At 47.9% G+C, this 18589-nt stretch overlaps 1 protein-coding gene across 1 annotated transcript in view; it reads left to right on the top strand.

The window, feature by feature from the left end:
- Nucleotides 1-18589, top strand: part of PRKCA (protein kinase C alpha) — a 199320-nt gene that overhangs the window by 102700 nt on the left and 78031 nt on the right. The window contains exon 4 of the mRNA XM_077254691.1: nucleotides 11115-11226. Within this exon, the coding sequence (XP_077110806.1) occupies nucleotides 11115-11226 (112 nt within the window). The remainder of the gene's footprint in view (nucleotides 1-11114; nucleotides 11227-18589) is intronic.

The raw sequence follows: 18589 nt of genomic DNA on the forward strand, positions 1-18589 counted from the left end.
CGGCTCTGTGATATACGGGGGTCAGTAAGCAGCTCTGTGATATATGGGGGGTCAGTAAGCAGCTCTGTGATATACGGGGGTCACTCCACTGTTGCGGTACTGTGATATACGGGGGTCAGTGTGAGGTACTGTGATATACGGGGCTCAGTAAGCAGCTCTGTGATATATGGGGGGTCAGTAAGCAGCTCTGTGATATACGGGGGTCAGTGTGAGGTACTGTGATATACGGGGGTCAGTAAGCAGCTCTGTGATATACGGGGGTCAGTAAGCAGCTCTGTGATATACGGGGGTCAGTGTGAGGTACTGTGATATACGGGGGTCAGTAAGCAGCTCTGTGATATACGGGGGTCAGTGTGCGGTACTGTGATATACGGGGGTCAGTAAGCAGCTCTGTGATATACGGGGGTCAGTAAGCAACTCTGTGATATACGGGGGTCACTCCACTGCTGCGGCTCTGTGATATACGGGGGTCAGTAAGCAGCTCTGTGATATATGGGGGGTCAGTAAGCAGCTCTGTGATATACGGGGGTCACTCCACTGTTGCGGTACTGTGATATACGGGGGTCAGTGTGAGGTACTGTGATATACGGGGCTCAGTAAGCAGCTCTGTGATATATGGGGGGTCAGTAAGCAGCTCTGTGATATACGGGGGTCAGTGTGCGGTACTGTGATATACGGGGGTCAGTAAGCAGCTCTGTGTTATATGGGGGTCAGTAAGCAGCTCTGTGATATACGGGGGTCACTCCACTGTTGCGGTACTGTGATATACGGGGGTCAGTGTGAGGTACTGTGATATACGGGGGTCAGTGTGCGGTACTGTGATATACGGGGGTCAGTAAGCAGCTCTGTGATATACGGGGGTCAGTGTGCGGTACTGTGATATACGGGGGTCAGTAAGCAGCTCTGTGTTATATGGGGGTCAGTAAGCAGCTCTGTGATATACGGGGGTCAGTGTGCGGTACTGTGATATACGGGGGTCAGTAAGCAGCTCTGTGTTATATGGGGGTCAGTAAGCAGCTCTGTGATATACGGGGGTCACTCCACTGCTGCGGCGCCCACAAATGGCTGATGACGGAGCTTCCAAGCTTTTGCTGTTATCTCAAATGATGAAGCCTCTGCAGTTCTCATACCGGCCACATGATGTCAGCACCGCTGAGCTGCCTGCTGAGAGCAGATCACTTTATGGCCTGTTGTGAAGCGTGCGGACCACCTCATTACTGGTAGATGGCGTCTATGAGATCTCTGAAGGCCGTATACCTGTATACAGCAGGGTCTGCAGCGTACAGGTAGGGATACCCCGGGGGACGGTGTGGTTATGTCGTCCGTAGTTCTTAGTGGATTCTGACACACAACACTGCAGCCCAAATATTAACCCGGGCATGAGGAAAGTCCGCCATACATCTGTCTGTGCATATACCTCCAGAGCTGCACTCACTATTCTGCTGTTACAGCATGTCTTATCCTCCAGTCACCTCCAGAGCTGCACTCACTATTCTGCTATCCCATCCTGTCTTATCCTCCAGTCACCCCCAGAGCTGCGGTCGCCTCCTCTCATGTATGATGCTGAGGACATTTAGAAGTATAAACACTGATACATAATCACTGTACATAGTCCTGTGCTCTGCTGCCACCTGCAGGTCAGAGCTGCAAACTACGCCGCTCTTTTGATTCCCAAGTTTCCCCTTCTAATCCTTTCGATGCTCCTGATGGGTTTAGGACGGGTCATGTGACTGTGGCGAGGATGCCGAGCACTGTACCGAGCACTGTTCTGACTGTAATCGCTTTCTGGCCGACCGCTCCTCTTTCACACAGAGCATTTTTGTTGCTTTTTTTTCTGCAGCAAAACCTGATCTTCTTGGCAGCAAAGAAGCTGCGTCATAAACACAGGTTTAGGTGCGTTTTTTGTGCGTTTTTCTTCTCTTTCTCCATGCTAATGTCCTTGGATTTTCAGCAGCAAAAACGCTGCAAATAATGATACCTGCGTTTTTGTTGCATTTTTTCAACACCCATTCAAGTCAATGGGTAAAAAACACAGCAAAAACGCTGAAAGAAGTGACCTGCTCTATGTCCAAAAAACGCAGCAAAATACTGATCACACAAAAAACAATGTGTGTGCAGGAGATTCCTGAAATCTCACAGGCTTTACTGGTAATGGAAAGAGCAGCTGAAAATTAGCATAAAAACCGATACTCTCCTCCTCACTGATACTCTCTTCCTCCTTAATGATGCTTTCCTCCTCCTTACTGATGCTTTCCTCCTCCTTACTGATGCTTTCCTCCTCCTTACTGATGATCTCCTCCTTACTGACGCTTTCCTCCTCCTTACTGATGCTTTACTTCTCCTTACTGACGCTTTCCTTCTCCTTACTGACGCTTTCCTTCTCCTTACTGAAGCTTTTGTCCTCCTTACTGATGCTCTCCTCCTTTGTGATGCTTTCCTCCTCCTTACTGATCCTCTTGTCCTCCTTACTGATGCCTTCCTCCACCTTTCTGATGCTCTCCTTTTCCTTACTGATGCTTTCCTCTTTCTTACTGATGTTTTCCTTTTCGTTACTGAAGTTTTCCTCTTCCTTTCTAATGCTTTCCTCCTCCTTACTGATGCTTTCTTCCTCCTTACTGACGCTTTTCTCTTTACTGACACTTTCCTCCTCCTTACTGATGCTTTCCTCCTCCTTATTGATGATTTCCTTCCCCTTACTGACGCTTTCCTCCTCCTTACTGATGCTCTCTCCTCCTTACTGATGCTCTCCTCCTCACTGACGCTCTCCTCCTCCTTTCTGATGCTCTCTCCTCCTTACTGATGCTCTCCTCCTCCTTACTGACGCTCTCCTCCTCCTTACTGATCCTCTCCTCCTCCTTACTGATGCTCTCCTCCTCCTTGCTGATGCTCTCCTCCTCCTCCTTGCTGATGCTCTCCTCCTCCTTACTGACGCTCTCCTCACTGATGCTCTCCTCCTCCTTACTGATGCTCTCCTCCTCCTTACTGACGCTCTCCTCACTGATGCTCTCCTCCTTACTGATGCTCTCCTCCTCCTTACTGACGCTCTCCTCACTGATGCTCTCCTCCTCCTTACTGATGCGTTCCTCCTCCTTACTGATGCTTTCCTCCTCCTTACTGATGCTCTCCTCCTCCTTACTGATGCTATCCTCCTCCTTACTGATACTCTTCTCCTCCTCACTGACGCTGTGCTCCTCCTCACTGACGCTCTCCTCCTCCTTACTGATGCTCTCCTCCTCCTTACTGAAGCTCTCCTCCTTACTGATGCTCTCCTCTTTACTGATTCCGCCTCCTTACTTATGCTCTCCTCCTCTTTACTGATGCTCTCCTCCTCCTTACTGAAGCTCTCCTCCTTACTGAAGCTCTCCTCCTTACTGAAGCTCTCCTCCTTACTGAAGCTCTCCTCCTTACTGAAGCTCTCCTCCTTACTGAAGCTCTCCTCCTTACTGAAGCTCTCCTCCTTACTGAAGCTCTCCTCCTTACTGAAGCTCTCCTCCTTACTGATGCTCTCCTCTTTACTGATTCCGCCTCCTTACTGATGCTCTCCTCCTCTTTACTGATGCTCTCCTCCTCCTTACTGAAGCTCTCCTCCTTACTGATGCTCTCCTCTTTACTGATTCCGCCTCCTTACTGATGCTCTCCTCCTCTTTACTGATGCTCTCCTCCTCCTTACTGATGCTCTCCTCTTTACTGATTCCTCCTCCTTACTGACGCTCTCCTCCTTCTTACTGATGCTCTCCTCCTCCTCCTTACTGCTCCTCTCCTCCTTCTTACTTACATAGTTATTAAGGTTGAAGGAAGACTTTAAGTCCATCTAGTTCAACCCATAGCCTAACCTAACATGCCCTAACATGTAGATCCAGGGGAAGGCAAAAAAACCCATGTGGTAAGAGTAACTCCACCATGGGGAAAAAAATTCCTTCCCGACTCCACATACGGCAATCAGACTAGTTCCCTGGATCAACGCCTTATCAAGGAATCTAGTGTATATACCCTGTAACATTATACTTTTCCAGAAAGGTATCCAGTCCCCTCTTAAATGTAAGTAATGAATCACTCATTACAACATCATACGGCAGAGAGTTCCATAGTCTCACTGCTCTTACAGTAAAGAAGCCGCGTCTGTTATTATGCTTAAACCTTCTTTCCTCCAGACGTAGAGGATGCCCCCTTGTCCCTGTCTCAGGTCTATGATTAAAAAGATCATCAGAAAGGTCTTTGTACTGTCCCCTCATATATTTATACATTAAAATAAGATCACCCCTTAGTCTTCGTTTTTCCAAACTAAATAGCCCCAAGTGTAATAACCTATCTTGGTATTGCAGACCCCCAGTCCTCTAATAACCTTGGTCGCTCTTCTCTGCACCCGCTCCAGTTCAGCTATGTCTTTCTTATACACCGGAGACCAGAACTGTGCACAGTATTCTAAGTGTGGTTGAACTAGTGACTTGTATAGAGGTAAAATTATGTTCTCCTCATGAGCATCTATGCCTCTTTTAATACATCCCATTATTTTATTTGCCTTTGTAGCAGCTGCCTGACACTGGCCACTGAATATGAGTTTGTCATCCACCCATATACCCAGGTCTTTTTCATTGACGGTTTTGCCCAGAGTTTTAGAATTAAGCACATAGTTATACATCTTATTACTTCTACCCAAGTGCATGACCTTACATTTATCCCCATTAAAGCTCATTTGCCATTTATCAGCCCAAGCTTCTAGTTTACATAAATCATCCTGTAATATAAAATTGTCCTCCCCTGTATTGATTACCCTGCAGAGTTTAGTGTCATCTGCAAATATTGAAATTCTACTCTGAATGCCCCCTACAAGGTCATTAATAAATATGTTAAAAAGAAGAGGGCCCAATACTGACCCCTGTGGTACCCCACTGCTAACCGTGACCCAGTCCGAGTGTGCTCCATTAATAACCACCCTTTGTTTCCTATCCCTGAGCCAGCTCTCAACCCACTTACACATATTTTCCCCTATCCCCATTACTCTCATTTTATGTAACAACCTTTTGTGTGGCACCGTATCAAAAGCTTTGGAAAAGTCCATATACACTACATCTACTGGGTTCCCTTGGTCCAGTCCGGAACTTACCTCTTCATAGAAGCTGATCAAATTAGTCTGACATGAACGGTCCCTAGTAAACCCGTGCTGATACTGGGTCATGAGGTTATTCCTCTTCAGATACTCCAGTATAGCATCCCTTAGAATGCCCTCCAGGATTTTACCCACAGTAGAGGTTAAGCTTACTGGCCGATAATTACCGAGTTCAGTTTTTGCCCCTTTTTGAATATTGGCACCACATTTGCTATACGCCTGTCCTGTGGTACAGACCCTGTTATTATGGACTCTTTAAAGATTAAAAATAATGGTCTATCAATGACTGTACTTAGTTCCTGCAGTACTCGGGGGTGTATCCCATCCAGGCCCGGAGATTTGTCAATTTTAGTGATTTTTAGACGCCGCTGTACTTCCTGCTGGGTTAAGCAGGTGACATTTAATGGGGAATTTTTATCACTAGTCATATTGTCTGCCATGGGATTTTCTTTTGTAAATACTGATGAAAAAAAGTCATTTAGCATATTGACTTTTTCCTCATCCTCATCCACCATTTCCCCCAGATTATTTTTAAGGGGGCCAACACTATCATTTTTTAGTTTCTTACTATTTATGTAGTTAAAGAATATTTTGGGATTATTTTTGCTCTCTCTGGCAATGAGTCTCTCTGTCTCAATCTTTGCTGTCTTGATTTGCTTTTTACAGAATTTATTTAATTTTCTGTATTTATTTAATGCCTCCTCACTACCTACTTCCTTTAATTCTCTAAATGCTTTCTTTTTGTCCCTTATTGCGCCCCTTACAGCTCTATTTAGCCATATTGGTTTCCTCCTATTTCTAGTATGTTTATTCCCATACGGTATATACTGTGCACAGGTCCTATCCAGGATGCTAATAAACGTCTCCCATTTTCTTTGTGTATTTTTATGTCTCAGGATATCGTCCCAGTTAATTGCACCAAGATCCTCTCTCATCCGTTGGAAATTTGCCCTCCTGAAGTTTAGTGTCCTTGTCACCCCCCTTCTACCCATCTTATTAAAGGATACACGAAAACTTATTATTTTGTGATCACTATTCCCCAAGTGACCCCCAACCCTTATATTTGATATGCGGTCTGGCCTGTTGGTTAATATTAGGTCTAGCAGTGCCCCCTCCTTGTTGGGTCCTGAACCAGTTGTGAAAGGTAATTGTCTCTCATAGTTGTCAGACACCGATTACCTTTGCTGGAACTGCAGGTTTCTGTTCCCCAATCTATTTCAGGGTAGTTGAAGTCCCCCATAATAATGACTTCTCCTTGAGTCGCAGCTTCATCTATTTGCTTTACGAGGATATTCTCCATTGCTTCCATTATTTTTGGAGATTTATAACAAACCCCTATCAGTAATTTATTATTTTTTCCCCCTCCCCTTATCTCCACCCACAGAGACTCTACATTTTCATTAGATTCACCTATATTATCACGCAGGATGGGTTTTAAGGTCGATTTTACATACAGACACACCCCACCCCCTCGCTTATCTGTACGGTCATTTCTGAACAGGCTATAGCCCTGCAAGTTAACAGCCCAGTCATGGCTCTCTCCCCCTCCTTACTGACTCTCTCCTCCTCCTTACTGATACTCTCCTCCTCCTTACTGATGCTCTCCTCCTTCTACTGGCTCTCTCCTCCTTACTGATGCTGTCCTCCTCCTTCCTGACTCTCTCCTCCTTACTGATGCTGTCTTCCTCCTTACTGACTCTCTCCTCCTCGTTACTGATACTTTCCTCCTCCTTACTGATGCTCTCCTCCTTCTTACTGGCTCTCTCCTCCTTACTGATGCTCTCCTCCTCCTTCCTGACTCTCTCCTTCTTACTGATGCTGTCCTCCTCCTTACTGACTCTCTCCTCCTCCTTACTGATACTCTCCTCCTCCTTACTGACTCTCTCCTCCTCCTTACTGACTCTCTCCTCCTCCTTACTGATACTCTCCTCCTCCTTACTGACTCTCTCCTCCTCCTTACTGACTCTCTCCTCCTCCTTACTGATACTCTCCTCCTCCTTACTGATGCTCTCCTCCTTCCTGATGCTCTCCTCCTTACTGACTCTCTCCTCCTTACTGACTCTCTCCTCCTTACTGACTCTCTCCTCCTTACTGACTCTCTCCTCCTCCTTACTGATACTCTCCTCCTCCTTCCTGATGCTCTCCTCCTTACTGACTCTCTCCTCCTCCTTACTGACGCTTTCCTCCTCCTTACTGATGCTTTCCTCCTCCTTACTGACTCTCTCCTCCTTACTGACTCTCTCCTCCTTACTGACTCTCTCCTCCTCCTTACTGACTCTCTCCTCCTCCTTACTGATACTCTCCTCCTCCTTACTGATGCTCTCCTCCTTCCTGATGCTCTCCTCCTTACTGACTCTCTCCTCCTCCTTACTGACGCTCTCCTCCTCCTTACTGACGCTCTCCTCCTTACTGACTCTCTCCTCCTCCTTACTGACTCTCTCCTCCTCCTTACTGATACTCTCCTCTTCCTTACTGACTCTCTCCTCTTCCTTACTGACTCTCTCCTCCTCCTTACTGACTCTCTCCTCCTCCTTACTGACTCTCTCCTCCTCCTTACTGATGCTCTCCTCCTTCCTGATGCTCTCCTCCTTACTGACTCTCTCCTCCTCCTTACTGACGCTCTCCTCCTCCTTACTGACGCTCTCCTCCTTACTGACTCTCTCCTCCTCCTTACTGACTCTCTCCTCCTCCTTACTGATACTCTCCTCCTCCTTACTGACTCTCTCCTCCTCCTTACTGACTCTCTCCTCCTCCTTCCTGATGCTCTCCTCCTTACTGACTCTCTCCTCCTCCTTACTGACGCTTTCCTCCTCCTTACTGACGCTCTCCTCCTTACTGACTCTCTCCTCCTTACTGACTCTCTCCTCCTCCTTACTGACGCTCTCCTCCTCCTTACTGACGCTCTCCTCCTTACTGACTCTCTCCTCCTCCTTACTGACGCTTTCCTCCTCCTTACTGACGCTCTCCTCCTTACTGACGCTCTCCTCCTTACTGACGCTCTCCTCCTTACTGACTCTCTCCTCCTTACTGACTCTCTCCTCCTCCTTACTGACTCCTCCTCCTTACTGATACTCTCCTCCTCCTTACTGATGCTCTCCTCCTTCCTGATGCTCTCCTCCTTACTGATGCTGTCCTCCTTCCTGATGCTCTCCTCCTTACTGACTCCTCCTCCTTACTGACGCTTTCCTCCTCCTTACTGACGCTCTCCTCCTTACTGACGCTTTCCTCCTCCTTACTGACGCTCTCCTCCTTACTGACTCTCTCCTCCTCCTTACTGACGCTTTCCTCCTCCTTACTGACTCTCTCCTCCTTACTGACGCTTTCCTCCTCCTTACTGACGCTCTCCTCCTTACTGACTCTCTCCTCCTCCTTACTGACGCTTTCCTCCTCCTTACTGACGCTCTCCTCCTTACTGACGCTTTCCTCCTCCTTACTGACGCTCTCCTCCTTACTGACGCTCTCCTCCTTCTTACTGACGCTTTCCTCCTCCTTACTGACTCTCTCCTCCTTACTGACGCTCTCCTCCTCCTTACTGATGGTTGCCATGTAATCCCAGCAGTGTACTGAGCAGCTCCGGATTCTGTCCCCTGGCAGCGCAGCGCTCCGCAGATTGTGATGTGAGACTGGATTATACAGATCCTGCGGGTTCTGTCCTGGATGTGGCCTCTACTGATCCCCCCGCTGGGAGAGAAGCAGCGGACGGGGGGCACAGCATCACCATCATGGGGCTCTGCAACCACCACTGTGTTCTATTACCCACACTGTAACCGGCATCAGCTCCAGACTGACACATTGTAACAAACCCTCTGCTGTAATCAGCACAGACAATGCTTTGTGAGCTCCAGACTGACACATTGTAACAAACCCTCTGCTGTAATCAGCACAGGCAATGCTTTGTGAGCTCCAGACTGACACATTGTAACAAACCCTCTGCTGTAATCAGCACAGACAATGCTTTGTGAGCTCCAGACTGACACATAGTAACAAACCCTCTGCTGTAATCAGCACAGACAATGCTTTGTGAGCTCCAGACTGACACATAGTAACAAACCCTCTGCTGTAATCAGGCCAGGCAATGCTCTGTGTACACCAAACTGATGCATTGTAACAGACCCATAGCTGTGAGACACATTGTCAGGGCATGCTGGGCATTGTAGTTCTGCTGCAGGTGATCTCCGAGGCTCTCTATAGCTGCAGCATACGTCACAGCGCTGTACACAGGAGCTTACAATCTAATGTCCTGCTCCCAGGTCACATGACCGCCCCAGTACTGCTGTATGTATGTATGTATCCTGCTATACAGCCACTGGTGACCCCCAGTGCTCGGCCGCGGTACTGCACGGTAATATTACAGGGAGCGCTCACTGCCGCCACCTACTGGAGGAACCGTCCTGTACCGCTGCTCCTGACCACTAGGTGCGCTGTTTTATGCCACCAGCGGAGAGCTAATTTGCTTGTTTTTTTCCCCATGGAAGCCACCATGACGAGGGTCAGACATGAGGTGAAGGGTGACGCCAGGTGCCCTCCTGTGTGTAGCCCCCTCATCTGTCTGACCCTGCGGTCTCTCGTGATCCGAGGCACAGAGGGGGTTAAGTGGTTTAGCTATGTGTAAATATTATTACTGATCACTGCGGAACATGACTGTATAAGGAGAGCGGAGACCACCACCCCCATCATCTGCAGGCTGAGCCGTGTATCTAACCTCACCACGTGTGATACTGTGCTGAGCCGTGTATCTAATCCTATCCTGTGTGATACTGACTGCTGAGCTGTGTACCTAATCCTATCCTGTGTGATACTGACTGCTGAGCCATGTATCTAATCCTCTCCTGTGTGATACTGTCTGCTGAGCTGTGTATCTAATCCTCTCCCGTGTGATACTGACTGCTGAGCCGTGTATCTAATCCTCTCCTGTGTGATACTGTCTGCTGAGCTGTGTATCTAATCCTATCCTGTGTGATACTGACTGCTGAGCCATGTATCTAATCCTATCCTGTGTGATACTGACTGCTGAGCCATGTATCTAATCCTCTCCTGTGTGATACTGTCTGCTGAGCTGTGTATCTAATCCTCTCCCGTGTGATACTGACTGCTGAGCCGTGTATCTAATCCTCTCCTGTGTGATACTGTCTGCTGAGCTGTGTATCTAATCCTCTCCTGTGTGATACTGACTGCTGAGCCGTGTATCTAATCCTATCCTGTGTGATACTGTCTGCTGAGCTGTGTATCTAATCCTCTCCTGTGTGATACTCTCTGCTGAGCCGTGTATCTAATCCTATCCTGTGTGATACTGACTGATGAGCTGTGTATCTAATCCTATCCTGTGTGATACTGACTGCTGAGCCGTGTATCTAATCCTCTCCTGTGTGATACTGACTGCTGAGCCGTGTATCTAATCCTCTCCTGTGTGATACTGACTGCTGAGCCATGTATCTAATCCTCTCCTGTGTGATACTGTCTGCTGAGCTGTGTATCTAATCCTATCCTGTGTGATACTGACTGCTGAGCCGTGTATCTAATCCTCTCCTGTGTGATACTGTCTGCTGAGCTGTGTATCTAATCCTCTCCTGTGTGATACTGACTGCTGAGCCGTGTATCTAATCCTCTCCTGTGTGATACTGACTGCTGAGCCGTGCATCTAATCCTCTCCTGTGTGATACTGTCTGCTGAGCCGTGTATCTAATCCTCTCCTGTGTGATACTGACTGCTGAGCCGTGTATCTAATCCTCTCCTGTGTGATACTGACTGCTGAGCCGTGTATCTAATCCTCTCCTGTGTGATACTGACTGCTGAGCCGTGTATTTAATCCTCTCCTGTGTGATACTGACTGCTGAGCCGTGTATCTAATCCTCTCCTGTGTGATACTGACTGCTGAGCCGTGTATCTGCTTGGACAGTGGGATCTGATGTGCGGCGCTGATTTTTGCAGTTGCTGACTGTCTCCACTCTCCTGTAAGTGTGCAGCGCTCCTTGCCCTGACTGATGTCACTCTCATGTTGTGTCTGCAGGACCCCCGGAGTAAGCACAAGTTCAAGATCCACACGTATGGGAGCCCGACGTTCTGCGACCACTGCGGCTCGCTGCTGTACGGGCTGATCCACCAGGGCATGAAGTGTGAGAGTAAGTACCTGCTGTACGGCGTGCTGCCCACAGGAGGCGCTCAGCATTACTAGTCAAGCCTAGACTCCAGATTGACACATTGAAACAAAACCCCAGCAATACTTCTTCTTATAGACACCAGCTAGAGCAGTATGCACCAGCGCTAAACATGTGTCCACCACTAGGGGGAGCTCCCTGTATACACAGATACATGATAACATCCTGTCTGCAGCCACCACTAGGGGGAGCTCCCTGTATACAGAGATACATGATAAGATCCTGTCTGCAGCCACAACTAGGGGGAGCTCCCTGTATACAGAGATACATGATAAGGTCCTGTCTGCAGCCACCACTAGGGGGAGCTCCCTGTATACAGAGATACATGATAAGATCCTGTCTGCAGCCACCACTAGGGCGAGCTCCCTGTATACAGAGATAAATGATAAGATCCTGTCTGCAGCCACCACTAGGGGGAGCTCCCTGTATACAGAGATACATAAGATCCTGTCTGCAGTCACCACTAGGGGGAGCTCCCTGTATACAGAAGTACATGATAAGATCCTGTCTGCAGCCACCACTAGGGGGAGCTCCCTGTATATAGAGATACAGGATAAGATCCTGTCTGCAGCCACCAGTAGGGGGAGCTCCCTGTATACAGAGATACAGGATAAGATCCTGTCTGCAGCCACCACTAGGGGGAGCTCCCTGTATACAGAGATACATGATCCAGAGATACATGATAAGATCCTGTCTGCAGTCACCACTAGGAGGAGCTCCCTGTATACAGAGATACATGATAAGATCCTGTCTGCAGCCACCACTAGGGGGAGCTCCCTGTATACAGAGATACATGATAATATTCTGTCTGCAGTCACCACTAGGGGGAGCTCCCTGTATACAGAGATACATGATAAGATCCTGTCTGCAGCCACCACTAGGGGGAGCTCCCTGTATACAGAGATACATGATAAGATCCTGTCTGCAGCCACCACTAGGAGGAGCTCCCTGTATACAGAGATACATGATAAGATCCTGTCTGCAGCCACCACTAGGGGGAGCTCCCTGTATACAGAGATACATGATAAGATCCTGTCTGCAGCCACCACTAGGGGGAGCTCCCTGTATACAGAGATACATGATAAGATCCTGTCTGCAGCCACCACTAGGAGGAGCTCCCTGTATACAGAGATACATGATAAGATCCTGTCTGCAGCCACCACTAGGGGGAGCTCCCTGTATACACAGATACATGATAAGATCCTGTCTGCAGCCACCACTAGGAGGAGCTCCCTGTATACAGAGATACATGATAAGATCCTGTCTGCAGCCACCACTAGGGGGAGCTCCCTGTATACACAGATACATGATAAGATCCTGTCTGCAGTCACCACTAGGGGGAGCTCCCTGTATGCAGAGATACATGATAAGATCCTGTCTGCAGTCACCACTAGGGGGAGCTCCCTGTATACAGAGATACATGATAAGATCCTGTCTGCAGCCACCACTAGGGGGAGCTCCCTGTATACAGAGATACATGATAAGATCCTGCCTGCAGCCACCACTAGGGGGAGCTCCCTGTATACAGAGATGCATGATAAGATCCTGTCTGCAGCCACCACTAGGGGGAGCTCCCTGTATACAGAGATACATGATAAGATCCTGTCTGCAGCCACCACTAGGGGGAGCTCCCTGTATACAGAGATACATGATAAGATCCTGTCTGCAGCCACCACTAGGGGGAGCTCCCTGTATACAGAGATACATGATAAGATCCTGTCTGCAGCCACCACTAGGGGGAGCTCCCTGTATACAGAGATAAATTATAAGATTATGTCTGTAGCAACCACTAGGGGGAGCTCCCTGTATACAGAGATACATGATAAGATCCTGTCTGCAGCCACCACTAGGGGGAGCTCCCTGTATACAGAGATAAATTATAAGATTATGTCTGTAGCAACCACTAGGGGGAGCTCCCTGTATACAGAGATACATGATAAGATCCTGTCTGCAGCCACCACTAGGAGGAGTGTTATGACCCCAATGGCGAGGGTCTCAGAGGAACGTGGAAGTCTGCAGAATACAAAAATCCAGCTCATAGGGCAGTGGTAGCTGGGTTGACCATATATCTACTCCTAACGCCAACACTAGAAGTAGCCGGGGATCATTCCTACGTTGATTCTAGATGACACGCTCCAGCCGGAGAATCTAGCTACCCCTAGTAGAGGAAAACAAAAGACCTTTCTTGCCTCCAGAGAAGGGGACCCCAAAGCTGGATAGAAGCCCCCCACAAATAATAACGGTGAGGTAAGAGGAAATGACAAACACAGAAATGAACCAGGTTGAGCACAGAGAGGCCCGCTAACTGATAGCAGAATAAAGAAAGGTAACTTATATGGTCAACAAAAACCCTATCAAAATCCACACTGGAAATTCAAGAACCCCCGAATCGTCTAACGGTCCGGGGGGAGAACACCAGCCCCCTAGAGCTTCCAGCAAAGGTCAGGATATATATTGGAACAAGCTGGACAAAAATACAAAACCAAAACAAAATAGCAAAAAGCAAAAAGCGGACTTAGCTGATATAACTGGAACCAGGATCAGTAGACAAGAGCACAGCAGACTAGCTCTGATAACTACGTTGCCAGGCATAGAACTGAAGGTCCAGGGAGCTTATATAGCAACACCCTTAACTAACGACCCAGGTGCGGATAAAAGGAATGACAGAAAAACCAGAGTCAAAAAACTAGTAACCACTAGAGGGAGCAAAAAGTAAATTCACAACAGTACCCCCCCCTTAGTGAGGGGTCACCGAACCCTCACCACGACCACCAGGGCGATCAGGATGAGCGGCATGAAAGGCACGAACTAAATCGGCCGCATGAACATCAGAGGCGACCACCCAGGAATTATCCTCCTGACCATAGCCCTTCCACTTGACCAGGTACTGAAGCCTCCGCCTGGAGAGGCGAGAATCCAAGATCTTCTCCACCACGTACTCCAACTCGCCCTCAACCAACACCGGAGCAGGAGGCTCAGCAGAAGGAACTATAGGCACAATGTACCGCCGCAACAAGGACCTATGAAATACATTGTGAATAGCAAACGACACAGGAAGATCCAGACGAAAAGATACAGGATTAAGGATTTCCAATATCTTGTAAGGCCCAATAAAACGAGGTTTAAATTTGGGAGAGGAGACCTTCATAGGAACAAAGCGGGAAGAAAGCCATACCAAATCCCCAACGCGTAGTCGGGGACCCACACCGCGGCGGCGGTTGGCAAAGCGCTGAGCCCTCTCCTGTGACAACTTCAAGTTGTCCACCACATGATTCCAGATCCGCTGCAACCTATCCACCACAGAATCCACCCCAGGACAGTCAGAAGGTTCCACATGACCCGAAGAAAAACGAGGGTGGAAACCAGAGTTGCAGAAAAAAGGCGAAACCAAGGTGGCGGAACTAGCCCGATTATTAAGGGCAAACTCAGCCAACGGCAAGAATGTCACCCAATCGTCCTGATCAGCAGAGACAAAACACCTCAAATAAGCCTCCAAAGTCTGATTGGTTCGCTCCGTCTGTCCATTAGTCTGAGGATGGAAAGCAGACGAAAACGACAAGTCAATGCCCATCCTACTACAAAAGGATCGCCAGAACCTGGAAACGAACTGGGATCCTCTGTCTGACACAATATTCTCAGGGATGCCGTGCAAACGAACCACGTTCTGGAAAAACACAGGAACCAGATCGGAAGAGGAAGGCAGCTTAGGCAAAGGAACCAAATGGACCATCTTGGAGAAGCGATCACATATCACCCAGATAACGGACATGCCCTGGGATAGCGGAAGATCAGAAATGAAATCCATGGAGATATGTGTCCAAGGTCTCTTCGGGACAGGCAAGGGCAAGAGCAAACCGCTGGCACGAGAACAGCAAGGCTTAGCTCGAGCACAAGTCCCACAGGACTGCACAAATGACCGCACATCCCTTGACAAGGAAGGCCACCAAAAGGACCTGGCCACCAGATCTCTGGTGCCAAAAATTCCCGGGTGACCTGCCAACACCGAGGAATGAACCTCGGAAATGACTCTGCTGGTCCACTTATCCGGGACAAACAGTCTGTCAGGTGGACAAGACTCAGGCCTATCAGCCTGAAATCTCTGCAACACACGTCGCAGATCCGGAGAAATAGCTGACAAGATAACTCCATCTTTAAGAATACCAACAGGATCAGCGACTCCAGGAGCATCAGGCACAAAGCTCCTAGAAAGAGCATCGGCCTTCACATTCTTTGAACCTGGTAAATACGAGACAACAAAATCAAAGCGGGAGAAAAACAATGACCAGCGGGCCTGTCTCGGATTAAGGCGTTTAGCAGACTCGAGATACATCAGATTTTTGTGATCAGTCAAGACCACCACACGATGCTTAGCACCCTCGAGCCAATGACGCCACTCCTCAAATGCCCATTTCATGGCCAACAACTCCCGATTGCCCACATCATAATTTCGCTCGGCAGGCGAAAACTTCCTAGAGAAAAAGGCACAAGGTTTCATAACAGAGCAACCAGGGCCTCTCTGCGACAAAACGGCCCCTGCTCCAATCTCTGAAGCATCCACCTCAACCTGAAAGGGAAGTGAGACATCGGGCTGGCACAAAACAGGCGCCGAAGTAAACCGGCGTTTCAACTCCTGGAAAGCCTCCACGGCAGCAGGAGCCCAGTTAGCTACATCGGAGCCCTTCTTGGTCATATCCGTCAAAGGTTTCACAATGCTAGAAAAATTAGCGATAAAACGACGGTAGAAGTTAGCGAAACCCAAGAACTTCTGTAGACTCTTAACTGACGAGGGCTGAGTCCAATCAAGAATAGCTCGGACCTTGACTGGGTCCATCTCCACAGCAGAAGGGGAAAAAATGAACCCCAAAAAGGGAACCTTCTGTACACCAAAGAGACACTTTGAGCCCTTGACAAACAAAGAATTTTCACGCAAAATTTTAAAGACCAACCTGACCTGCTCCACATGCGAATCCCAATTATCAGAAAAAACCAAAATATCATCCAGATAAACAATCAAAAATTTATCCAGATACTTCCGGAAAATGTCATGCATAAAGGACTGAAAAACTGAAGGCGCATTGGAGAGCCCAAAAGGCATCACCAAGTACTCAAAATGACCTTCGGGCGTATTGAATGCGGTTTTCCATTCATCACCTTGCTTAATGCGCACAAGGTTGTACGCACCACGAAGATCTATCTTGGTGAACCACTTGGCACCTTTAATCCGGGCAAACAAGTCAGACAACAGCGGTAAAGGATACTGAAATTTGACAGTGATCTTATTTAAAAGCCGATAATCAATACAAGGTCTCAAAGATCCGTCCTTTTTTGCCACAAAAAAGAATCCCGCACCAAGAGGGGAAGAAGACGGACGAATATGTCCTTTCTCTAGAGACTCCTTGATATATGAACGCATAGCGGTATGTTCAGGTACCGACAGATTAAACAGTCTTCCCTTAGGAAATTTACTGCCTGGGATCAAATCTATAGCACAGTCACAGTCCCTATGAGGAGGCAATGCACTGGACTCAGACTCACTGAAGACATCCTGATAATCAGACAAATACTCCGGAACTTCCGAAGGCGTAGAAGAAGCAGTAGACACAGGCAGGGAATCCCCATGAATACCACGACAGCCCCAACTTGAGACTGACATAGCCTTCCAGTCCAGGACTGGATTATGGGTCTGTAACCATGGCAGCCCTAAAACAACCAAATCATGCATTTTATGTAAAACCAGGAAACGTATCACCTCGCGGTGTTCAGGAGTCATGCACATGGTAACCTGTGTCCAATACTGCGGTTTATTTGCTGCCAATGGCGTAGCATCAATACCCCTAAGAGGAATAGGATTTTCTAATGGTTCAAGAGTAAAACCACAGTGCTTAGCAAATGAGAGATCCATGAGACTCAGGGCAGCACCTGAATCTACAAACGCCATGACAGGATAAGACGACAGTGAGCAAATCAAAGTTACAGACAGAATAAATTTAGGTTGCAAATTACCAACGGTGACAGGACTAACAACCTTAGCTATACGTTTAGAGCATGCTGAGATAACATGTGTAGAATCACCACAGTAGTAGCACAAGCCATTCCGGCGTCTATGAATTTTCCGCTCATTTCTAGTCAGGATTCTATCACATTGCATTAAATCAGGTGTCTGTTCAGACAACACCATGAGGGAATTTGCGGTTTTTCTATCACATTGCACCGAATTAGGTGTCTGTTCAGACAACACCATGAGGGAATTTGCGGTTTTGCGCTCCCGCAACCGCCGGTCAATTTGAATAGCCAGGGACATGGTATCATTCAGACCTGTGGGAATGGGAAAACCCACCATAACATTCTTAATGGCTTCAGATAGGCCATTTCTAAAATTAGCGGCCAGTGCACACTCGTTCCAATGTGTCAGCACGGACCATTTCCGAAATTTTTGGCAATACACTTCAGCCTCGTCCTGCCCCTGAGACATAGCCAGCAAGGCCTTTTCTGCCTGAATCTCAAGATTGGGTTCCTCATAAAGTAAACCGAGCGCCAGAAAAAACGCATCAAGATCAGCCAATGCCGGATCTCCTGGCGCCAGCGAAAAAGCCCAATCCTGAGGGTCGCCCCGTAAGAACAAAATAACTATTTTTACTTGCTGAGCAGAATCTCCAGATGAACAGGGTCTCAGGGACAAAAACAATTTACAATTATTCACAAAATTCCTAAACTTAAACCTGTCTCCGGAAAACAGTTCAGGAATCGGTATTTTAGGTTCTGACCTAGGATTTCTGATAACATAGTCTTGTATGCCCTGCACACGAGTAGCCAGCTGGTCCACACTTGTAATCAAGGTCTGGACATTCATGTCTGCAGCAAGCATAGCCACTCTGAGGTAAAGGGGAAGAAGAAAAAAAAAACTCAGAATCTTCTTTCTTATAATCCCTCTTCTGCAATGCATTAAACATTTAATACTGGCCTGGCAAACTGTTATGACCCCAATGGCGAGGGTCTCAGAGGAACGTGGAAGTCTGCAGAATACAAAAATCCAGCTCATAGGGCAGTGGTAACTGGGTTGACCATATATCTACTCCTAACGCCAACACTAGAAGTAGCCGGGGATCATTCCTACGTTGATTCTAGATGACACGCGCCAGCCGGAGAATCTAGCTACCCCTAGTAGAGGAAAACAAAAGACCTTTCTTGCCTCCAGAGAAGGGGACCCCAAAGCTGGATAGAAGCCCCCCACAAATAATAACGGTGAGGTAAGAGGAAATGACAAACACAGAAATGAACCAGGTTTAGCACAGAGAGGCCCGCTAACTGATAGCAGAATAAAGAAAGG

Source organism: Ranitomeya variabilis, chromosome 4, assembly GCF_051348905.1.
Source record: "Ranitomeya variabilis isolate aRanVar5 chromosome 4, aRanVar5.hap1, whole genome shotgun sequence".
NCBI lineage: Eukaryota > Metazoa > Chordata > Amphibia > Anura > Dendrobatidae > Ranitomeya > Ranitomeya variabilis.